This window comes from Myotis nattereri (assembly GCF_964212035.1).
Source record: "Myotis nattereri genome assembly, chromosome: 13".
Classification (NCBI taxonomy): domain Eukaryota; kingdom Metazoa; phylum Chordata; class Mammalia; order Chiroptera; family Vespertilionidae; genus Myotis; species Myotis nattereri.
Genome location: NC_138088.1, coordinates 18,254,105 through 18,278,506, shown reverse-complemented (window position 1 = coordinate 18,278,506; position 24,402 = coordinate 18,254,105). Strand labels below are relative to the sequence as shown.

Genomic DNA, 24,402 nt, shown 5'->3' with positions numbered 1-24,402 from the left:
TAGCAATCATGTGAGAAGTGTGTTCTCATGGAAATAAGCCAGGAAGGACCAGGCAGTTTCCACTGCCTTTTACCCCATTTATCGTGATCTACCTACATCTATAAATTTTATATCTGCATTAACGTTGCTATTGCTTCTAGACACACTCTTAAGTGGGCTAAAGCATGGAGGAAAGGAAAGAATTAGTTTGTAGTTACCCAGAAGCAACGGGAACTTAAACTAGAGTCGTGTGCCTTCTCTGTCTATGTAATCCCTGCAACTTCAGTTCTTTCTTGTCATTTTTTTCCTACATTTAGTCTTTCACTTTACCTCCGTCACCGCCACGTATTCAGTGCCCATACAAGTGCCAGAGCAGTGCAGAGGAGCGGGGTGATGTAGAAGGAAGGCTGGGCTTAAGTCACAAGACCTGAGCTCCAGTCTGACTCCACCACCCCCATTCTGTGTGAACCCCATGGAGTAGCTTGACCTTTTCAGATCTAATTTTCTCATTCACATGAGGGAATGTCACAAGGTAACTGCTGAGGTGGTTTATATGCAAAAAAAGTTTACTGGTGTTTTCTGGAATCCGAGGATAGGGTGGGTGGAGCTGCACAGAAACAGCTGAAGGTGGAGGAACGGTAATGTTACCCACAAGCGAGGCTGCGCCCCAGTGCTCAGAGCCTGTGGCTGGAGGGGCACTGGGCTGCTCAGGAGGGTGGGGAGAGCCAGCTTCCTCTCCTGCAGCTTTGGGTTACTCTTCACACTGCCCTCCCTCAGGTGTGAGTTAGGGTGGAGGAATCAATGTCCCTTGGAAGAAAAGATGTAAGCCCTGACTAGTTTGGCTCAGTGGATAGAGCGTCGGCCTGCAGACCGAAGGGTCCCAGGTTCGATTCCGGTCAAGGGCATGTACCTTGGTTGTGGGCACATCCCCAGTAGGGGGTGTGCAGGAGGCAGCTGACCGATGTTTCTCTCTCATTGATGTTTCTATCTATCCCTCTCCCGTCCTCTCTGTAAAAAATCAATAAAATATATTAAAAAAAGAAAGAAAGAAAAGATTTAAGCAAAAAATACTATTGCGGTGGATGCTCACGAGCTGTGGTTAACTACTGAAAGGGGAGCTGGGCATCTCACACCTGCACAAGTTCCAGGGTTTAGAAACTCAGCCTCCTGGGTCTAGAGCAGTGATGGCGAACATTTTGAGCTCGGCGTGTCAGCATTTTGAAAAACCCTAACTTAACTCTGGTGCTGTGTCACATATAGAAATTTTTTGATATTTGCAACCATAGTAAAACAAAGATTTATATTTTTGATATCTATTTTATATATTTAAATGCTATTTAACAAAGAAAAATCAACCAAAAAAATGAGTTTGCGTGTCACCTCTGACACGCGTGTCATAGGTTCGCCATCACTGGTCTAGACACTTGATTTTCTCCGCTGGCCCAGGAAGAACGGATTCCTCATAACTAAATTGCTCAGGGAAGGAACAGAAATCATAGGCCAATTGACAATGGGAATGGTAACTAGATAGAGAACTAAAATGGTAACAGCTGGTTATTACACTTCTCAGTTGGAAACTATACTAAGGAAACTCAGTTCACCTCAGAAGACTGCTCCGTGAAAACACTGATGCTCTCAAACTGTGATCGCCCCCATGGCTACAGAAGTACGTTTTGAAAAATAGATCAAGACTTCTGTATCCGTGTGTTACATAAACACGAATGCTTTTTGTTAACCATCCCTTTTTTCTGCATTTCACATCCATCTCACACTCGGTCGTAACTGATAAGTATCCTCTTTTCCTCCTCCCCAGTTCCTCCATTCTCTCAGGGCAGAGTGCCTACTGCCAATTCCTCTTGATATTCCGGGTGCCCATCCTTCTCCCCATGAAGATGGGCCTTTTCCTCTAAAAAACCACGAACTAAAACAATACCTAAGGATGTCAGTGCGAGCTCCTGCGAACTGTTAGTGAAAGCTCGCGGAAGCATTACGTGGCTGTGGAAGAGGGACCGCGGGAGGCCACCAGCAGGAATGCCGCACCACAAAGGCCATCCTGTGACAGAACAGCTACAGACTCCTCCATCTCACATGGAGGGCTCCGACACCACTGTGCTACAGGGGGAAACCCAGGGCTGCTAAGGCAGCCAACTCAAACCACTGGGAAGTTACAAGTCAGCAAATAGCCTGGTGGGGGTGCCCTTCCATAGGCTCCCCAGGATATGAATCAGAGCAGAGGAGGAAATAAACATTTAACTAGCTGGTGAGCTGTCAAGCCGGGAGTGCTCGGGGCAAGTGGGATGACAGCAGATTAGGAGCCAAGCACTCGACAGCTGGTCCTGAGAGTTGGCTCATTCATATTTGCTTCCACATCCCGGAATAAATCACTAAGTCGTAATTAAATCACAGTAAGCAGAACTCCTCTCCTTCCCCTGCAGATGCCGACTTCCCCATGCAGACCAGCTGTTGGTAGTGGAGTTTGATTGATGGCTGAAATTCCAGTTTCTAATCTGAAAGATGTCTACACGGAGCATGAAATCACCCTGGAGAAAGCTTAGGTTTCCAAGGCCTATGTACTCCTTTTGTGCAAATTTGGCCCAGCTGCATGAATCATAGATGGGCATAAGATTGGGTGATTTCTACTAGATTGGGACAGGGGAGAATTTGAAGAAGTGGGCTCAACTGGCACTCAAAAATGTGGTACCATCTGGCCTTCCGAAAAGTCCAAACAGAATCTGAGTTGTGTCAGGTTCCAAGTTTACTCTCTGGCATGTTCCACGGCTGGACATTCAACAGTAAAGAGAAACACATGCTGAGTTTGTGTGACTATAACAGCCATGGGCAAACTACGGCCCACGGGCCGGATCTGGACCGTTTGAAATGAATAAAACTAAAAAAAAAAAAAGACCGTACCCTTTTATGTAATGATGTTTACTTTGAATTTATATTAGTTCACACAAACACCATGCTTTTGTTTTGGCCCTCCGGTCCAGTTTAAGAACCCATTGTGGCCCTCGAGTCAAAAAGTTTGCCCACCCCTGGACTATAATATTAGAAGCGATCCTGTATAATAAAACCCTAATATGCAAATCGTCCGAACAGTGGAACACTGGTCACTATGATGCATACTGACCACCAGGGGGAAGATGCTCAATGCAGGAGCTGCCCCCTGGTGGTCAGTGCACTTCCACAGGGGGAGCACCGCTCAGCTAGAAGCCTGGCTCATGGCTGGCAAGCGCAACCACTGCAGGCGGGTGGTAAGGAGTGAGGGGTCCCAGACTGCGAGAGGGCGCAGGCCAGGCAGAGGGACCCCCCCCCACCCCCCGCCCAGTGCATGAAATTTTGTGCACCGGGCCTCTAGTATTACATAAAACTATTTACCACAGTAACCAAACAGAAGAAAGTAGAGTTCTGAAGTGACAAGAGCCCACATATCCACATGGAATCAGAGAATCTTAGAATTGGAAGAGACCTCAGAGGACATGTGAAATCCAGAGAGGTTAATGATTTTCCCAGGGTCACAAAGCTAGCTGGTAGCAGCTGGTAGACTCTAGGATCTAGGTCTCCTGACCTCCAACCCAATGACCTTTCCCCTACACACACTGCGTCTACTTGATTCCTTATATGGACAATACTATTCTCCTCAATGACTATTACCCTAAACAAGAGAAAGAGCTCAGAGGAGAGAAAAGCCAAATTGGGAAATCCTCAGTGCTAGTGAGGAGGGTTGAATAGCTGAGGGTTGTGAGGAGGCAGCTTTATAGTGTGACCACAGATCTATACAGTGGAAGACATAAGCATTTCCTTGTAACTTACTGACAATTTCACAGACAACTTAAAAGGTTTATTAAACTGCAACCCAATGAAAAGCATGTGAAGTAAAGGTGGCCCTGGGAGCATTTCCCACAGCTGCCTCTGAGGCACAGACACAGCTATGGGCAGCATGACCCCGTTAGGAGCTGCCCGCCTCCTCCTGCACAAAGGTGTTTGGAGAGGTAATATGCCAAGTTGGGCTGACAGTCTCTAGCTGTGTGGCCATGTGATTACTCCTGCAGTGGAGAGAATCAAAAGCTGGCTTGTGACTGCCAAGGTTACGTGAGGGGAGACATTTCTGCTTCGGCCCTGGAAAGGCTTATGATGCAGATGTCTTAGTTTCTTCAGCCCATCCCTAGATGGCTTTGGGGGAGGTGTGGGGACAGAGGGAAGGATTTTCACTTAAAGGGTATTTGTCCTTTCCTCTTTATTTTTTAACATATATTTTTATTGATTTCAGAGACAGGAAGTGAGAGAGATAGAGAGAGAAACATGAATGACAAGAGAGAATCATCGATCAGCTGACTGCTGCACGCTCCCTACCAGGGATCCAGCCTGCAACCCGGGCATGTGTCTCGACCGGGAATCGAACCGTGACCTTCTGATTCATAGGTCAATGCTCAACCACTGAGCCAAATTGGCTGGGCGGTCCTTTCTTTTTTATCTTCTTCTTCCAGGATACTTTGGCTAATATAACACACACCTGATTTGGGGGTGGGGTAGAAGATAGCATTTAGGACAGTGGTTGGCAAACTGCGGCTCGCGAGCCACATGCGGCTCTTTGGCCCCTTGAGTGTGGCTCTTCCTAAGCCTTAGGAGTACCCTAATTAAGTTAATAACAATGTACCTACCTATATAGTTTAAGTTTAAAAAATCTGGCTCTCAAAAGAAATTTCAATCGTTGTATTGTTGATATTTGGCTCTGTTGATTAATGAGTTTGCTGACCACTGATTTAGGAGAACTGGCGATTTAAGAAGCCAGGAGAGCCAAAACCGGTTTGGCTCAGTGGATGGAGCGTCGGCCTGCGGACTGGAGGGTCCCGGGTTCGATTCCAGTCAAGGGCATGTGCCTGGGTTGTGGGCACATCCCCGGTGGGAGATGTGCAGGAGGCAGCTGATCGATGTTTCTCTCTCATTGATGTTTCTGGCTCTCTCTATCTCTCTCCCTTCCTCTCTGTAAAAAATCAATAAAATATTGATTATTTTATTAAAAAAAAAAAAGAAGCCAGGAGGAATACAGTACACTGATAATGACGATTATAACCGTCCTCGTTCCGACGGTGCTTTCGGCCACAGGCAGGTTGACCCCCTGTGCTCAGGCTGCCAAAGGTGAGGGAGGTCCTGGCTCCTAAACACTGTACATGCTGAGGAGAAAACCTGCAGTCAGGTTTCTGAACCTCAGAGCTGATGCTTCAATGGCCTTACTTGCTTAGCGCTATTAGGTAGTCAGTGATTCCAGCTGACACCAAGATCAAGAGGGCGATCCAATTTAGTGGGGAAATCATACATACCAGTAAGATTGAGAAATACATAGGAGAAAATCAGACATATTAACAACACATCTGAGTTACAGTAGAATAGGCTGTATTGGGTAGGAGGTACATTTGGGATCTGAATCCTAAGGACTAAAAAGACTGCTTCAGATGTGGGCATGCATGGTAGTGGGTAATATAGGGTGGGGATGGGGGAGTCAGCTTGAATAAAGTACTGAAAGCAGGAAGGGATGCTGATGGCTGGCTAGAGCTAGAACAGGTGCAGGAGGCAGGATGGGGGGTGGAGAGAGGGCACATGAGATGGTTAGAATAGATTTTACAGAGGGCTAGTCAAGTCTCCTTGCAAGGACATCTTCATAATGAAGCCAGGTCTTGTTTGGAGACCAATTTCCCATATTAATTTGCTTTCCCTCTTAGACTCTTTAAAATTTCATTCTTTTTATTTTAAAAAGTTATTTTTCATTAATCAATATATTCCCCTGTTTTAAAATTCAAGTGGTACAAAAAGTGTTAAAGTCTCCCTCCCCACCTTACACTCCAGTTGTCACCTGGTCATCCAGAGGCAACCAGTATCTCCAGTTTCCCCAGAAATAGTTTATGGATATAAAATGAAATATTTATTCTTCATTTCTTCTCACAAAAATGGTAGTATACCAAAACATGCAGCCTTTTTTTACTCGTTTAATAACGTATCTGAGAAATTTCATACCAGTTCATAAACAGTTACATTAAAAAATATTTTATTGATTTTTCTGGAGAGAGAGGAAGAGAGAGGGAGAGGAAGAGAGAGAGAGAAACATCAATGTGAGAGAGAAACATCCAATGGTTGCGATCAAACTTGCAACCTGGGTATGTGCCCTGACCAGGAATTGAACCTGTGACCTTTTGGTGCAAGGGACGATGCTCAACCAACTGAGCTACACGGGCCAGGGCAACAGTTTCTTTTTAACAGCTGCATAGTATTTTACCAACAGGATGTATTATTATTTATTTCACCAATTTTTAGTTTATTCTAACCTCAATCTTGAAGAGAAAGTACTTTTTATCCCCCGTTTTACAAAATTACTCCCTTTGTGGTGTATAGTTGTCAACTTCAACAGAGTCTGAATCTCTGACAGCTAAAGTGAGAGCAAATGACATATTTAAAGTCAGTTTGCTGAAGTTATATGAAGGCTAAATGCTCTTCACATTTATAAGTATCTTATGAAAGCTTCAGAAGCTTTGAAGAGTAGTAAACCTTGAAATCCCCAAAGAAGCAGCAGTTGCAATAAATACTAAATCACTCTACTTCCCACTTGGTGTAATTCCTTTCTGTTCCTTTTCTCTGTAGGATGTAATGTTGGCAGATTTTGTCCCTGCTTATCTATTTATGTGGATGTTTTGACAGTTTATCCCACCTTCAGCCTCCTCTCTCTCCCACTGGTAATCACGAATCCCTGAAGCAGTTCACTCTCTCTCCCAGAGGTCGTTTATAAAATTTTACTAAAACAATATATTCAAAGCAATATACTTAAGTCAGAATCAATCTTTGGAATTGCTAAGCGACTTTAAATATGAAGAAATAGACCAGGTCTCTACAGAGAAAATGCCTCATAAAGCAAACATTTCTTTCAGAATTTGAGCTTTCTTGTCTACATCATGAGTAATTTTACTTTAAAAATGGATGACTTTGTCTTTTTTATAAAATCTTTTTTTAAATTTTTTAAAAACTGATTTCAGAGAGAGAAAGGGAGAGGGAGAGATAGAAACATCAATGATGGGAGAGAAGCATTGATCGGCTGCCTCCTTCACACTTACTGGGGATTGAGCCTGCAACCCAGGCATGTGCCCTGACCAGGAATCGACTATGACCCCCTGGTTCATGGGTTGACGCTCAACCACTGATCTACATGGCCAGGCTGACTTTGTCATAAATGAATGGAATCCTGGCAGACACCCCTCTTCAGATATAAATGTTTTTACAAAATGAAATGATGAACTGAAGCACTGGGGCATGCCTCCCACAAACTTTAAAAGAATTTATAAAATGGGAACTCTCCCCCAAAACTTCTTCTCCACACATCTTCATGACATTCCTGCCTCCTGCTTTTAGGCTATGGCTGTCCTGGGGAGTACTCTCCCATATTCTTACTGTGAATTTCCTCCTATTTCTGCCTTCAAATATAAGCACTGGGTCCCCTATATCATCTTCTGGGTTCTTCCAGGAGTAGTGTACCATGTACCAAAGAGAACAGTGGCATGGAACTCAGTGAACCTGAATCTCCAGTCTGTTTTGCATCACATTATCTGTGATTTGAGCAAGTCATTTCCTTCATGTGTAAATGAAGAGGTTAAAAATAATAAAGTAGGGGTTTATGATTTCTAAGCTCCATTCCAGCCTTAAATTTTATGACTGCCATGTTGTTATTTTAATTTAAATTTTTATTTTTATTTTCTTATTGATTTTAAAGAGAGAGGAAGGGAGATGGAGAAACATCGATGAGAGAGAAATGTGGATCAGCTGCCACCTGCATGCCCCCCTCCTGGGGATCAAGCCTGCAACCCAGGCATGTGCTCTGACTGGGAATCAAACCAGCAACCTCTTGGTGTATGGGACGAAGCTCAACCAACTGAGCCACACTGGCCAGGGTGCCACGTTGTTATTTTTAGACTAGAGGCCTGGTGCATGAGATTTGTGCACCCTCTCACAGTCTAGGACCCCTCGCTCCTTACCACCCGCCTGCAGGGGAGGCGCGAGAAGCTCCCACCCCTGCCGCTGTGCTTACCAGCTGTGAGCCTGGCTTCTGGCTGAGTGGTGCTCCCCCTGTGGGAGCGTACTGACCACCAGGGGGCAGCCCCTGCGTTGAGCGTCTGCCCCTTGGTGGTCAGTGCACATCATAGCGACCAGTCATTCCGCTGTTTGGTCGATTTGCACATTAGGGTTTTATTATATAGGACAACATGGCTTAAATCAGTTAAAATGTCCATACCTTGAGAAGTCCTTAAAGAAAATCTACAGGTGTGAATTTCTGGAATTATGGCAGGTGTGGTGGGCAGAATTCTGAGATGGTCCCCATTTCCACCCTCTAGAATACGCATCCTGTATCATCTCCTCTCCTTGAATCTGGGCAGAACCTGTGAATCTGATGGGATACTACTCCTGTGATTTAGGTTACTTTACATGGAGAAAGTATGGGATAATCATTCCCAGGATTATCTATAATAATAGAAGTGTAATATGCTAATTACACAAGATGGCTGAACTGTGAGCAACATCCTGACGACCTACTGGACGAAGCCGGGGCTGCTGTGAGGGCTGAGGCAGCAGCTGGGGCTGTTGTGAGAGCTGAGGCAGCCAGGACTACGAGGGCCAAGCCCCTTGCACGAATTTTGTGCACTGGGCCTCTAGTGATTGTATAATGTAAGAATACACCTCAGCACACTGGGGAAAGAGTTCCTCCTGCTGGCTTTGAAGAGGTGAGTTGCCATGTTGTGAGAGGGCCTGTGAGAATAACACACGGTAAAGATCTGCAGTGACCTGCTGAGAGGGATCCCTAGTCTACAGCCAGTGAGAGAAAGGGGACCTCAGTCCTACAACGGAAAGGAACTAAATTTTGCCAAGAATCCAAATAAGCTTGGAAGAGGATCCTAAACTCCAGATGAGAGTGCTGCCATTTGGACACCTTGATTTCAGCCTTGTTAAGAGAACCTAGCTATGCTGTGCCTAGACTCTGACTTACAGAAACTGAGATAATGAACAGGTGGTGTTTTAAGATGCTAAATTTGTAGTAATTTGTTGTACAGTAAGAAAGTTAAGTGAGGAAGGTATTTATGGTTGGGATGTCCTTTGGAAGTTCCTCAAATAATACTTTATATGTAGGTGTTCTCACTTTAGGTACATTTAGAGAATGGTCACTCTTCTGCAACTACTAAACCAAGCTCCATTAATCAGATCTTATAGAGGCACTAATCAAGGTCTAATTAAATTTTAAATTTCTGAAAAAGAAAATAAAAGTTCCATTCTTCTTTTGGGAATTCAACAGTCTTGCTCTGATTTCAAATGTATCTGGTAATTATAAGTTAGCTCATTTTCACACGGATTTGGATATAACTTTAGGCTATAACATGTCCCTTAAAACATTACTACATTCCATAAAAAGCTGATTTAGTTATAGTCATAGAATTCCAAATGTGGAAGAACCTTAGAGATATTTAATACAACTGTAACCCGAGGGCCAAAGACGCGACTTGCTCTTGATGTCAAGAAAATTAATGACCTGGGAAGGTATCATAGTCATATTATTTTCCCCTCACTCTAGGCCTTTATTAGAGCATTTCACCATCTTTACAGGATCAGATCATGTTTACAATTAATTCACTAATTTATTCAACATTAACTGAATATCACAGTATATGCAGAATGGGTCTAGGCTCAGAGTAGAATATAAAGATGTGGAACACATGGTTCATGTCCTCGAGAGTTTACAGTCTAGTTACTAGGAACAGAGAACTTAAATAATAATAATATCTTCTGAAAGCAATGATTCCAAGAATTTTTTAAAAAGTTAATTCCTTATTTTTGTTACTTATTCTTTAAGATTTCTTTTTTATTTCTTGATTTTAGAGAGAGAGAGAGAGAGAGAGAGAGAGAGAGAGAGAGAGAGAGATTTGTTGTTCCACTTATTTATGCATTCATTGGTTGATTCCTGTATGTGCTCTGACTGGGACTGAACCCGAAATCTTGGTGTATCAGGACGATGCTCTCACCAACTGAGCTGCCCAGCCAGGGCTGCAAGAATTTTTGGATGAATGAGGAAACTTAGGAAAGCTAAAAGCTCCAATCCTCCTCATTAATACATATTAATAACTTAAAACTTCTAAAATCATCTGAATCTCAACAGTGAATGAGAAAAAATAGTAGACACTACTACTTCCTAAGAGAACAAAAGTAAGCCTCATCAGCTCGTAGGGCAAGCATGTCAAACTCGTGGCCTGTGGGCCACATGCCTCGCATATTTGGTGCATGTTAGCCTTTGAATTTGACATGCTTGTCCTAGGGTAGTTAAAAAAAATTATATCACTTTTTGCAGAGTTTTCACGTTGGGATAGGTTGTTTTCAGCCTGCTGGCTCTTTAATAAGATAAACAGGCAGAGGATAGGTCACAAAGCCAGTGAGTAGCAGGCACTCGAACTCAGGTCTGAGTTTAAAACGAAAATTTATACTTACCAATTTCTTACATATAGTTAATACTCAATAAATGCTAGATGTTAGAACAGTATTTAAAAGTATAACAAATCCTTGCCACTCCAATGAGTAGAGGTGGTGAAGAACACTCTGATTATTAGAAGCTAAGTAGTCCGTATCTGTGTATTTCTTTTTCTTAAAAATATTTTTTTATTGATTTCAGAGAGGAAGGGAGAGGGAGAGAGAGATAGAAACATCAACGATGAGAAGAATCATTGATCGGCTGCCTTCAGCATGCCCCCTACTGGGGATCAAGCCCACAACCCGGGCATGTGCCCTTGACTGGAATTGAACCCAGGACCCTTCAGTCTGCAGGCCAACGCTCTATCCACTGAGCCAAACCAGCTAGGGCCATATCTGTGTATTTCAATGTTGAGAAACTGGTAGTTTAATATATACATATATCTTTTTCTGTTCTGTGGTATCTTTTATTTATTTTTATAAAATATATTTTTATTGATTTCAGAGAAGAAGGGAGAGGGAGAGAGAGAGAGAGAAAAACATCAATGATGAAAGAGAATCATGGATTGGCTGCCTACTGCATGCACCACACTGGGGATGGAACCCACAATCCAGGCAAGTACCCCGACTGGGAATCAAACTGTGATTCCTGGTTCATAGGTCGATGCTCAACCACTGAACCACACCGACCGGGCTGTTCTGTAGTATCTTTTAAAGGGATACCAATTTTCCATGCTATCCAACCTTATTTAAATTTCTTTGGGATTTTTTGTACTGAGTTCTTCACTGAAGAGTAATATGTTCAGAAAGGTGAAGAACACAGATGTGTCCACTGAGACGTTCAGATGTGGGGTAAGAAGGTAGATTAGACAACAACTCCAAGAGTCTAAGTCACAGTACAATGTGCACTACAGATGTCAGACATATTTTATACTTAAGAGAAGGGCATTAACTCCAAAACATCATAATTTTCAAAAGGACTTTATTTTCCTCCTGCAAATGGTGAACGTTTAGCCAGCAGAAACAGCCTAGAGCAAGCATGTCAAACTTGCGGCCTGTGGGCCCCATGCCTCATTTATTTGGCCCATATTAGCCTTTGAGTTTGACATGTTTGGCCTAGAGCCTGTCTTTCTTCAGCTCCTGAGAAACATGGTTCAAAATGGCAAATCTGCATTGCCTCCTGGGTTGTATTTCAGCAGCATTCAGGATATACTGCAAGGCTACGTAATGGTGTGGAAAGAATACAGCCTTTGGGGTTAGAGAGACCTGAGCTTGAATCCTGGCTCTACCACTGCATAGCTGGGTAACCAGGAGCCAGTTGCTTCATTTTATATTTATTCATCCATAATCCAGGGAATAATACCTTTAAGTTTTAAGGATTAAGAGTGAGGATGTGCATAAAGTACCTAGTGTTATGCCTCGTATATAGAAGCTCCTATGAAATAACCATTGGTGTTAGTGTTCCAGATGTGTGACAGCCTCACCACCTCCCAAGGGCAACGTTACAGGATTCCCAGGGCTCCGGAGAGAGAGTGGCAGCTTGTCTGTCAAAGACGACTGGTTGTTCAGAATACAAGAGTTTTTGTGTGCTAGAAATTACTCCATCACTATTTCTGACTCTCCCAACAACCCAGAGGGGACCTAAATACCAAAAGGCTGAAACTCCTTTACTCATTCGAAATTATTAGACTCAAAGAATTTGAAAACCACAAAGGTTCTCAGAGGTCACCCGCGCCACTTCAGAGAAAAGGAAACGGGGATCATTTGAGGGTGTGACTGATACTTCAGAAAAATACTTGGGGGTGCAGAGAGCATCCTGTGGGAATTATGCTGCAGGCTTAACGATTTATTCTCTTGGTTTGTCTGACAATAAGGCAAACTGTACGTATAGAATGACTATAAAGAATTAAGGCCAAAGCATGTCATAAACTACGATTTTCAATCTAGGCAGGCTGGTGCTGGGGCATGAGGACAAAAGGCCTGATTTTGGTGGTTATTTTCCTGGATTATAGTTTAAAGTACAACTGGACCTTCGAGTTTACCAAATCTAGGTATAACAGCATTTTGTAATGGCGGCTTTACCATCCCTGCAAACCTCTCATTCTCTTGGAAGAGATGATAATACTCTAAGTTATACAGGCCATAGCTCGTTCCACAGCTCCAACTCAAATAATTTCTAACTTTTCCATCATAGGATGCCATTGGGGAAGGAGTCATGTTCAATTTTCTATTGCCTTCTTCAGCAAACTAGGTAAATCACTCAGACAGCCCTTGGGAAGGTATATGTCTAATTTTATGCCCAGTGTGTAAGCAGCAGAAACCATTTCTCTTAAGTGCTAAACAAGAGACAACCTATAGTGGAAACACACAATATTTCATGGAAAAGGTTTTTTCTTCAAATGGTCATAATTTACCAGGACATTTTGTTCTTGCCTGGGAGTTGTCATTCTCACCTGGGCCATGCAGAACTAAAGAGCAAGCCTCAAGGAAATTTGGCTTTTTACTCTGGAGGGATTGCATTGTGCTGCAATATGGTAAATCCGTAGTTGCTGCCTGCCTGGGTTCTCAAAGTGTTCTGAGGAACATTAACTCTGTAAGTTGTTAAAAGACATTCAGGGCAATTCAAGTTTGGGAACTATATTGCTTCCCTGGAGATTAATAATGCACATTAGCATATTAAAACGTTGGCAGAAGTAGTGATGCAGGAAGAAATTCTGTATAACCTGGCATTTTCCAAACGTATTTGAATCATGGAATACTTTTTAAAAACCCACAGAACCATTAACATATTGCAGTATACAGTGTTTTTCACAATGCTGTTTGGGAAATTCCATGCTGAATTATGTCTATTTGCAAGTTCTAAAACAGCCAAAGAAGAAACAGTGCCAGGGCCATTAAAAAGGTGCCAATTTCTGAAGGTCCTAACCTTTTGGAAAAAATAAAGACAGCCAAGACTGAGAACAGAAGGCAGACAGAAGTATTCCTGTCTCTACCCCTGCCCTACTCTATCTCCATCCCACCCCCAATATGGGTCAGAGGCTCCACTTTTTTTTTTAATCCTCACCCAAGGAGTGAAGACATTTTTTCCCATTGATTTAAAAAATATTTTTTTAAATATACTTAATTGATTTCAGAGGGAAAGGGAGAGAGAGATGGAAACATCAATGACAGAGAATCATTGATCGGCTGCCTCCTGCATGCCCCCTACTGGGGATCAACCCCACAACCCGGGCATGTGCCCGTGACCAGAATCAAACCTGGGATCCTTCAGTCCACAGGTTCGACGCTCTATCCACTGAGCCAAACTGGCTAGGGCCCATTAATTTTTAGAGAGAGTGGTAGGGAGGGGGAAGTGAAGGAGGGAGGGAGGGAGGGAAGAGAAGAGAAGAGAAGAGAAGAGAAGAGAAGAGAAGAGAAGAGAAGAGAAGAGAAGAGAAGAGAAGAGAAGAGGAAGAGAAATATAGATGTAAGACAGACATGTTGACTGATTGCCTCCCACATGCGCCCTGACCAGGGCCGGAATCAAACCTGCAACCGCGGTACATGCCCTCGACTGGGAATTGAACCCTCAACCCTCTGGTGTCCAGGCTGACACTCTAACCATTGAGCAATGCTGGCCAGGGCGAGAGGCTCCACTTTTAATCTTCTTATTTAATTAGCACTTGACCAGCCTGTATACTTATCTTCCTTCCCTATTAGACTGTGAGCATCTATAGGGTAGAACCCTGTGCCCAGCTACTATAACAGCGCCTATACTGTTGGCTGAATAAATGGATGAATCGCACTAAATCTCGTTTATCAACATTTATTAAACATTCATAATGGAAGCGGCTGACACTTATTAAACATTCACCAAATGATAGGCACAAGGTTGATACCTTATGACGTGGGTCTTATCCTGATTTTAAAAGCATAGAAACTAAATTAGAAGTTGCCCAAAGCTACTCAGCTAGTAAATGACGGAGCCAAAATTCAAATCCAGACAATACGACTTCAGAACCTGGATTCTTAACCAATACACGTTTCTTCCTCTCTTGTAAGATTCATCTCAGCAATAAAATTCCATAATTCTGTGGAGGGAGAATTTGTATAGGACTCAAACCAATGGAAAAATCACTAGCAGGACTTTCAGGATCAGGAGGGTTTTAAGAGCAAAGGGGAGAATGCAAGGAGAGCCTGCAGGAGACGGGCACATCTGGCAGAGCGAAGGACTCGGGAAGAACAGTGGAATGCACTAGAGGCCTCTCTGAGGAAGTGACATTTGAATTGAGACCTGAAGGATATATAGAAATTACCAGGTGAAAAGTATAATTAGGTTTCTAAGAGAACAGTTTTTAAACAGACAATACAAATATCCTCACAGTAAATTAAATTCACTTTTTTGGTGTTTGCTTTTGCCTTATGTTGTGGACTACATGTGAGGGATACTTAGTTCTTGTTTGCTACAGTGGGTTAAAGGGTGGCCCCAAAAGACATGTCCCCATCTTAGCTCCTGGAACTTGTGAATGAGACTCCGGAAGAAGGGTCTTTGCAGATGTAATCAAGTTAAGGATCTTGATATGAGATCTGGGTTAAAGATGACCCAGCTGGGCCCTAAATCCAATGACAAGTGTCCTAAAAAGAGACATACAGAAGAAGGACACAGACGGAGAAGGAGGGAAGGCCATGTGAAGCCAGAAGCAGTGACTGGAGTTATGCAGCCACAAGGCAAGGAACGACGAGCCACCAGAAGCTAGAAGAAGCGAAGGAGGGCCCTTCCTTAGAGCCCAGAGGGAGCATGGCCCTGCAATATCTTCATATTGAATTGGGGGCCCTTAGATCTGAGGAAGAATAAGTTTCTGTTACTTTAAATCAGCAAGTTTGTGTAATCTGTTATGGTAGCTCTGAGAAATGAATACACTTGGTTTCTCCCTGTTACTGGGCATGAATCTGGGCCACTTTCCCCTAGATATTTACCCTTCTACATGCAGTGCACCCAAAGTTATACAGATATAACTAAGAAGTCAAAACAAATGTCAAACACATTTTTTGGATATCAGATATGACTGTACATTTGTACCACTGCCTCTTTAGCAAGGGTAATGAGGCATGGATTATATAGATACTAAACATCCCTGAAAATGGCCTGAAGCAGTTTGAAAGCACTTTTTGCCACTACTACCCTGAATCATTCTATTTTGTACATCCTATAATTTTAGCACGGACAGTGATTCATCCTACATAACTGTTCTTTAAAGCAATTCTATTATCTTTAGTTGGGCTTTTCAAAAAAGGTATGCATATAAAAGAGGAGCTTATTAATTTTACTTTTACAATAAGTGATTAAATCTGGTATCTTTGCGTCTGCAAATGCTGTCAAATCTGTTTTGTGAAATAGAGCAATATAGCTTGACTGGTGTGCTCAGTGGTTGAGCGTCGACCCAGGAATCAAGAGGTCACCTGTTTGATTCCCAGTCAGGTCACATGTCCAGTTTGTAGGTTCCATCCCCAGGGCAGGAGGCAGCTGATCGATGTTTCTATCTCATTGATGTTTCTATCTCTCTCTCCCTTTCCCTTTCTCTCTCTCTAGAAATCAATAAAAACATATTTTAAAAAAATAGAGCAATATAACCAAATCTATTCTGGAGAAAAGGCCTTGAGGAACTACACACACACATATAACTTCCACGTCATCATCCAGTTTTTTCAAAGGATTCTACAAAGGTCAGAGGTGGTATTATTTTAAACAAATAAACAAGGAAACCAACTACTACTTTTTTGATATTTTGATGAGATATTTTAGTCTTAATAAGCTGTTATAAAATATATTGAATTACACTGACAAAATTGTGAAAAACTATGCCCAAAGCTACATTGCAGCATTGTTTATAATGTTAACAATAGGAAAATGTAATTGTAAGAAAGAGAGCAATTGTTAAACTATGGTGCATCATATCTAGGGTAGAAATTATGAAAATATTTGAAATTATGTTTTGGAGATTTTTTTAAAAGTACATAATAAAACACTTGGTGTATACTAGTACATGTAGATGTAAATAAAGATGTGCATGTATAAGTATAAATACATGTGATAGAAATATTTCACCCTTCAGTCGATTTGCATATTAGCCTTTTATTATATAGGATTCCCTGACTACAATGAAATTAAATTAGAAATAAAAAACACTATATCTAGAAAAAACAAAATATTTGGAAATTAAAAAATGTACTTTCATTTTTTTACTAGAGGGCATGGTGCATGAAATTTGTGCCCGGGGGGCGGGGGAGTGGGAGGTCACAGTCCAGGACCCCTTGGGGGAAGTCCACCTGAAAATAAGGAAGAAAATTCTCCCCAGTACAGTTTATGAGGATAGTATACTCATACAAAACCTGAAGACATTACAAAAGAGAAAATTATATGCCAATATCCCTCAATACTTAACAAAATGATAGCAAATCATATCTACCAATATATAAAAAGCCTAATACATCATTACAAAGTTGGGTTTCATTCAGGACAATAAGAGATAATATAATCTACCGTATTAAGAAAATAAAGATTTTATACAGGTGTATATATAAAGTATTTGACAAGATTCAACACATTTGATACAAATCCTTTTTAAATTAGGAAGAAAAAGATTTTTCTTAATTTGATAATGGGCATCTACGAACAGTCTAATATCCAACTTAATGGTTACGTATTGAATGCTTTACATCTAAAATCAGGCAGAACCAAGGATGACCACTCTCACCACTTGTATTCAACATTTTACTGGTGATTGAAAAGAAGGGATTAATATAAAAAAAGGAGAGGTGAAACTGTTTGCAGATTTCTTACATAGAAAAACCTAAGGAATTCACAAAACAACGAGGAGAATAATCAAATTTAGCAAGCTGCAGAATACAAGCTCAATATAGAAAAATCAATTGTATTTTAATAGCAACAGCAAACAGTTGGGAAATGAAATGAATATTCCATTTATAATAGCATCAAAACATAAAATATTTATGCATACATTTAAAAAATATGTGCAAGACTTGTGTATTTAAAAAACTACTGCTGAGAGAAGACCTAAAATAATGGAGAGATAGAATATGCTCATGAAGGAAGACTCATGATCACTAAGATGTCAGTTCACTCCAAATTAATCTACATATTAAATGTTATTGTAATCATAAGTCCCACCTCTTTTTTACATAGAAAGAGACAAGCTATTTCTAATATTTATATGGAAATACAAAGAAACTAAAATATGTAAAGTAATCTTAAAAAGAAGAATCAAGTTGGGAGGATTTATAATACCTTCTACTACTTTAAGACTTTCTATAAAGCTACAGTGATCAAGATAGTGAACCTGGGCATAAAGAAAGACATATAGATAAATGTAACAGAATAGAGAGCTATAAAATAGATTTACTAATATAGTTAAAAGGTCATTTGATTTTTGATAAAGGTGCCAAAGCAAACAGATGGAGGGCCTTTTTGACAAATGGTGCTGGTACTACTGGATATCTATGCAAAAAAAAATCTTGACTTTTACTTCACACAATATATAGAAATTAGAGATGGATCATATATAAAAAATAAGAATTAAAACACTAATGCTCTTCATAGTTTGGTGGTAAAGGGTTATTAGGACCAGAAAATAATAATAAAAAAATTAAATTGAATGAATTACACTTTATCAAAATAAAAAAAAAAGCTTCTGTTAATCAAAATACACCACTCAGAAAGTGAATAGGCAAGCCACAGGCTAGAAAAACAGTCACAAAATATAGATTTAATATAGGACTTGCATCTAAAATATATCAAGATCTTCCACAATTAAATAATAAGACAAGCAATCTAATAAAAATGGGCAAAAGATTTGAACAGACACTTCACCAAAAAGTTATATGAATACTAACACAAAAAGTTGCTTAACAGCAGAAGTCATCAGGGAAATACAAATTAAAACAACGAGTTACCTTTATATAAACTCTAAAATCACTTAAATTAAAAAAGACTGTTGTTAACCAATTATTAACAAGAACGTGGAACAACTTGAACTGCTGCACATTGTTGGTGAGAGTGTAAACAGATACACTGTGAAAAAAAGTCTCATAGTTTTTTTATAAAGAAATATTCATTTCTCTTGTACCCAACAATTCTCTTGGGTATTTATCCAAGAGAAATGAAAATACGTATTCTCATAAAGACTAACAGAAGGCTGTTTATAGCAGCTTTATTCAAGATAGCCAATAACTGGAAACAGCCAATATGTCCAACAAAAGGTAAATTGTGGAGTATTCATAAAATGGATTACTATTCATAAAAAAGGAAAAAACTATTGTACATGCAACAATATGAATGGATCTCAAAAATAGGCTAAGAAAAACTTTAAAGAGTGTACACTGTATAATTCCATTTTTATGAGGTTCTAGAATAAACAAAATTAAACTATGGTGGGGAAATGCACAGAATTAAGGTTGCTTCTTGGTGAGTGGAGGAAGAATTGACTCTGAAGGAGCACAAGGGAACTTTAAACGAATACTGAACTTCAGTTAGTATTTATGGTGAAGTATTCAGGAGTGAATGTGCTTAAGTCTGTATTAATTTGAATGCACCAAAAAAATTAAGAGACTGATAGAGGACTATCAGGGAAATACTAGTACAGCAAAATGTTAATTGAGCCATATATATGGATGTTCTTCCAATAATTATTTCAACTTTTCTAAATGTCTGAAAATTTTCATCATAAAATATTGGAAGAAAATTGTATTTTCAATTCCTCCAGCTCTCTCTCACTGCCTGTACAAACTGGAACTGAATTTGTATAAAGCCCATAGGTGGTGCTATTTTCAGAGTAATAATTTTACCCTTTAAAAAAAAACAACAACCCAACAAACTTTAATACAAGATATAAATCAAGCCATTCCTTCTCACCAAAGAATGAATTAAAAAGAAGAGTGATTGCCCTAACCGGTTTGGCTCAGTGGATAGAGCGTCGGCCTGCGGACTGAAAGGTCCCAGGTTCGATTCCGGTCAAGGGCATGTGCCTTGGTTGCAGGCACATCCCCAGTGGGGGTGTGTGCAAGAGGCAGCTGATCAATGTTTCTCTCTTATTGATGTTTCTGACTCTCTATCCTTCTCCCTTCCTCTCTGTAAAAAATCAATAAAATATATTAAAAAAAAGAAAAAAAAAAGAAGAGTGATTTTAGTTTCACATTATATATGTAATCTCTGGCTCCGATGGAGAAGTTCAGAAGTTTCATGCACTGTACCTCAGCTTAGATGACTACTTCTAAGGCTAATCATTTAAAGATGGGTACCTGTCTTGACTATAATTTTTAAAAAATGTAACCTCACCCCACCCTATATTTACTGAATTTATTGGGGTGACACTGGTTCACAAAATTATACAGGTTTCAGGTGCACAATTCCACAGCACATCACCTGTACTCTGTATTGTGTGTTCACCACCTCAAGTCAGGTCTCCTTCCATCACCATTTATTCCCCTATACTGCCTTGACTTTAGTCTTTAGCACAAGAAAATATATTTGCTGAGCTTGGCCTCTCAAGGTGAAACTCAGGGATAGGATGTCAACAAAACAGAAAAAAACTTTTGGGTTTAATTACCTTTATCAAGAGATGCCCCAGCCATGTGGTAAAAGCTCAATGCAGTGTCCACATCATTAATATTCTTTAGGAAAGTAAAGAAGTTCTCCACTTCCTGAAATGTCAGACCCTGGAAGAAGAGAGAGAGCAAAGTAAGGCAGGAACCTCGAACAAAAAGCTGCATAAAATGCAGAAACTAGGCTGTTATTCATGTCTATCAACCAGAAATGTATGCTATGCTATGTCTAGAACAGAGACTGAATAAATTAGTCAAGGAATGTCAAATTTGAACACAACCGGGGAATAAAACTCTAGAATTTTACTCAGAGGAAAAAAAGCTGGCTAATTGCTTTCCTCTCACATGTAAAATATGACAAGATTGCTTTCACTGTTACAGTGGTGGCTGGATATCTTTAATGAAAATATTTCAAAAAAAATAAAGAAAATATTTCAAACTGGGCCTTGAAGTTAGTCACAATCATCTATTTTGGTATTTCCTAAATGAGCTGTAGCCACTTGATCTGTCATACATCTTAAGACCAGAGTCAGGACTTCGATTTAAATAATCTACTTACAAGGCTAACTAAGCTTTTTGAAGCTTAAGCTAATTAAAGAATCACCTCAAATCAGTGATATACACTGGAACGGTTTCAGAATGTAGAACCCAAGGACTTGGGAAGCTGTTCATTATCTCAATTTAAAAGCTACGGATAAAGCAATTTGCCACTTAATTTTAATCTGATGAAATTCTGTGAATGAAGAAATTCTTTTCAAAAGCCAGTCAAAGATTTGTTGACCTCAAATTCTATGTTCTATGAAGGCTCAAGAGAGAGTAGTTACATAAATAGGGGCTACAGGGAATTCCCTTACAGGGAGGAAGATTTGTCCTATTTTCCATTTCCCACTTCGCACACATCAAGTTGTGATGGAATGAATACAATTTCTAAGAAGTAATTAACACTGAAGAGACATTGAGATCAACGCCTTTTAATGAAAAATCAGGTCCTTAATGGATTGCAAATGTTGAGTGGCTTCCACTTAGCGCTGCTGCTCTTCCAATTTCCATTTCCCCAAACTACAGAGTCCGGAGTCCACAATGGTATCTCAGTAATAAGGAAACCTTAAGATAGACAATCCATAGTACTTTGCTAGTATTCTCCAAACTGGGTCAATGTTATCTTTCTTATTTTATCAATCAAACGAAGAAGTAAACTACTGAATGTATAATTCTATCACATGATCTTTTATAGTTTATTCCCCAAGAATCAAAGAATTTAAACTTTTTCTTGTGGAATATGATGACCATATATAAAGGCACAGCCTTGGCCGGTAGGGTTTAGTTGGTTGAACATTGTCCCATGCACTGGAAGATCACCAGTTTGATTCCTGGTCAGGGCACATACCCAGGTTTTGGGTTTAATCCCAGGTCAGGGTGTGTGTGGGAGGCAACCAATCGACGTTTCTTTCTTTTTCCCTTCCTCTCTCTATAAAAAAATCAGTAAAAATGTATCTTTAAAAAAAAGGTACAGAAAAACATAAATGTGCAACTGTTGTAAAATGAACATCCATAAAACTTCTATTCAGGTCAAGGAACAGACTCTTATCAGCATCCCAGAAGAAGCCTCCCTCTGTCTCACCAACATGGCCCTTCCCAACCATAAGCCTCTTCTCTTCTCAGTGGTAATCATTTTTCTGATTTTTAGGGGCTATATTTCATTGTCTTTAAAAAATAGCACTATATGTTATCCATTAATGCATTTTAAACAGAAGCAAGAGTTTAGTTATGTCTTTTCTGAACTTTATAAATGAATCATGAAGTATGTATTCTACAGTCAGGGACCGCATAATGATGTTTCAGTCAACAATGACTGTATATATGACAATGGTCCCATAACATTACAATGGAGCTGAAAAATTCCTATCCCATGTAGCCTTGGTAACACCATAGTGCTATGCATTACTCACGTTTGTGGTGATGCTGGTGTAAACAAACCTACTGGGCTGCCAACTGTCAGTTGTATGAAAGCATAGCACATACTATGTGTTTCTGTAGTTAGATATATTTTGATACACAAATACTTACCATTGTACTACAATTGCCTACAGTATCCTATCTAATAATAGAGAAACATGGTAATTAACCATAACTTCACTACCCTTCCCATTGGCTAATCAGCAAGATATGCAAATTAACTGCCAACCAAGATGGCGGCCGGCAGCCACGCAGCTGAAGCGAACATGAGGCTTGGTTGCTCCAGTGACGGAGGAAGCCAAGGTTCCCTGCCTGCCGCAGCCCAGCTCTGAGCTCCAGATGCAACAATGTTGCAATTATAGAAGCTAAACAAACCCAGAAACCTGCTTTCAGCTGCCAGCGGGCTCAGAGCTTAGAGCGCCAGTGATGGCAACAGAGTTTCAATTATAGAAGCTAAACAAACCCAGATACCTTCTTTCAGCCAGCCACAGCCTCAGAGCTGGAGCCGGCTCTCAGCTCTAGTGACAGCTATAAAAGGTAAATAAATCCCAGAATAAAAAAAAAAAAAAGAGGCTGGGAGCTTCAGTCGCCCGCCAGCCTGAAAACGGCCCTCAGCCCCTCACCCAGACTGGCCAGGCACCCCAGTGGGGACCCCCACCCTGAAGGGGACGTGACCAGCTGCAAACAGCCATCATCCCCTCATCCAGGCTGGCCAGGCACCCAAGCGGGACCCCCACCCTGATCCGGATCACCCTTCAGGGCAAACCAGCCAGCCCCCACCCATGCACCAGGCCTCTATCCTATATAGTAAAAGGGTAATAGGCAAACTGACCCTAACAGCAGAAAGACTGGGAATGACTGGTCACTATGACACACACTGACCACCAGGGGGCAGACGCTCAATGCAGGAGCTGCCCTCTGGTGGTCAGTTGCTCTCACAGCCGGGAGCTCTGCTCAGCCACAAGTCAGGCTGATGGCTGCCAGTACAGCGGTGGTGGTGGGAGCCTCTCCTGCCTCCTCAGCAGCGCTAAGGATGTCCGACTGCAGCTTAGGTCTGCTCCCTGCTGGCAAGTGGGCATCCCCCGAGGGCTGCCGGGCTGCCAGAGGGATGTCTGATTGCCATCTTAGGCCCAATCCCTCGGGGAGCAGGCCTAAGCCAGCAAGTGGTCACCCCCGAGGGGTCCCAGGCTGCGAGAGGGCACAGGCTGGGCTGAGGGACTCCCTACCCCCGAGTGCACAATTTTTTGTGCACCGGGCCTCTAGTCTATATATATAAAAGCCTAAGCAACTGTTACGATCGAATGACTGGAATGACTGGAACAATCTGTCGACCAGTTGCTATGATGTGCACTGACCACCAGGGGGCAGACGCTCAATGCAGGAGTTACCCCTGGTGGTCAGTGTGCTCCCACAGCCAACCTCCTGCGGCCCCTTCCCTCAGCCCCCCTCCTTGGCTGGCTGGCCAACTTCCCACAGTCCCTCCCTCTGGACCTCAATCAGGGGGCAGGCCAGCCAACCTCCCAGGGTTCCTCAACGTGACTGGCCGGCCCCCAGATAGGCCTTGATTACCAGCCAGGGTAATGAATTCATGCACTGGGTCTCTAGTTCAGTACATAACAGGTTAGGCTAGGAGCAACAGACTACATAACATATAACCTAGCTGTGCAGCAGGCTATAAGTTTGTGTAAGTACACTCCATAATGTTCGCACAATGATGAATTGCCTAACTACGCATTTCTCAGAACATATCCCTGTTGTTTAGTGGCACATGATTATAGCATACATGGCTTTTCTCTTTAAGATTTGTCCATATTTTTGTGTATATATGTAGTTCATTAATTTCTTTTTAAATATATTTTTATTGATTTCAGAGAGGAAGGGAGAAGGAGAGAGAGAGTCAGAAACATCAATGATGAAAGAATCATTGATCAGCTGCCTCCTGCATGCCCCCCACTGGGGATCGAGCCCGCAACCCAGGCATGTGCCCTTGGCCAGAATTGAACCTGGGACCCCTTAGTCCACAGGCTGACGCTCTATCCACTGAGCCAAGCCAGCTAGGGTGTTCATTAATTTTTATTGCTATGACTATTCCATTGTGTAAACATACCACAATTTATCCATCCTATTTGGGCTGTTTCTAGTTTTGGGCAATTATGAACAATAGTGTGGATAAAGCATTTATTCAAACATGTATGGAATACCTACTCTGTACCAAGCTCCATAATATTTGGCAGTGAAATGGAAGGTCTATACTAAATAATTTTTCCATAACTTGAGGTCATTTTCTTGGCCTTGACTTAGAGCAGTGGTTGCCAACTGGTGGTCCGCGGACCACCGGTAGTCCATGAGGTCTGAAAGGTTGGTGACCACTGACTTAGAGCA

General features: G+C 41.4%; 1 protein-coding gene across 3 annotated transcripts in view; it reads right to left on the bottom strand.

Moving 5' to 3' along the window:
* MICU1 (mitochondrial calcium uptake 1) overlaps positions 1–24,402 on the bottom strand; it is a 168,791-nt gene that overhangs the window by 5,981 nt on the left and 138,408 nt on the right. For all 3 annotated transcript variants that reach the window (XM_081105258.1, XM_081105260.1, XM_081105259.1), the window contains one exon: positions 20,070–20,178. In XM_081105258.1, coding sequence (XP_080961384.1) covers positions 20,070–20,178 — 109 coding nt within the window. The remainder of the gene's footprint in view (positions 1–20,069; positions 20,179–24,402) is intronic.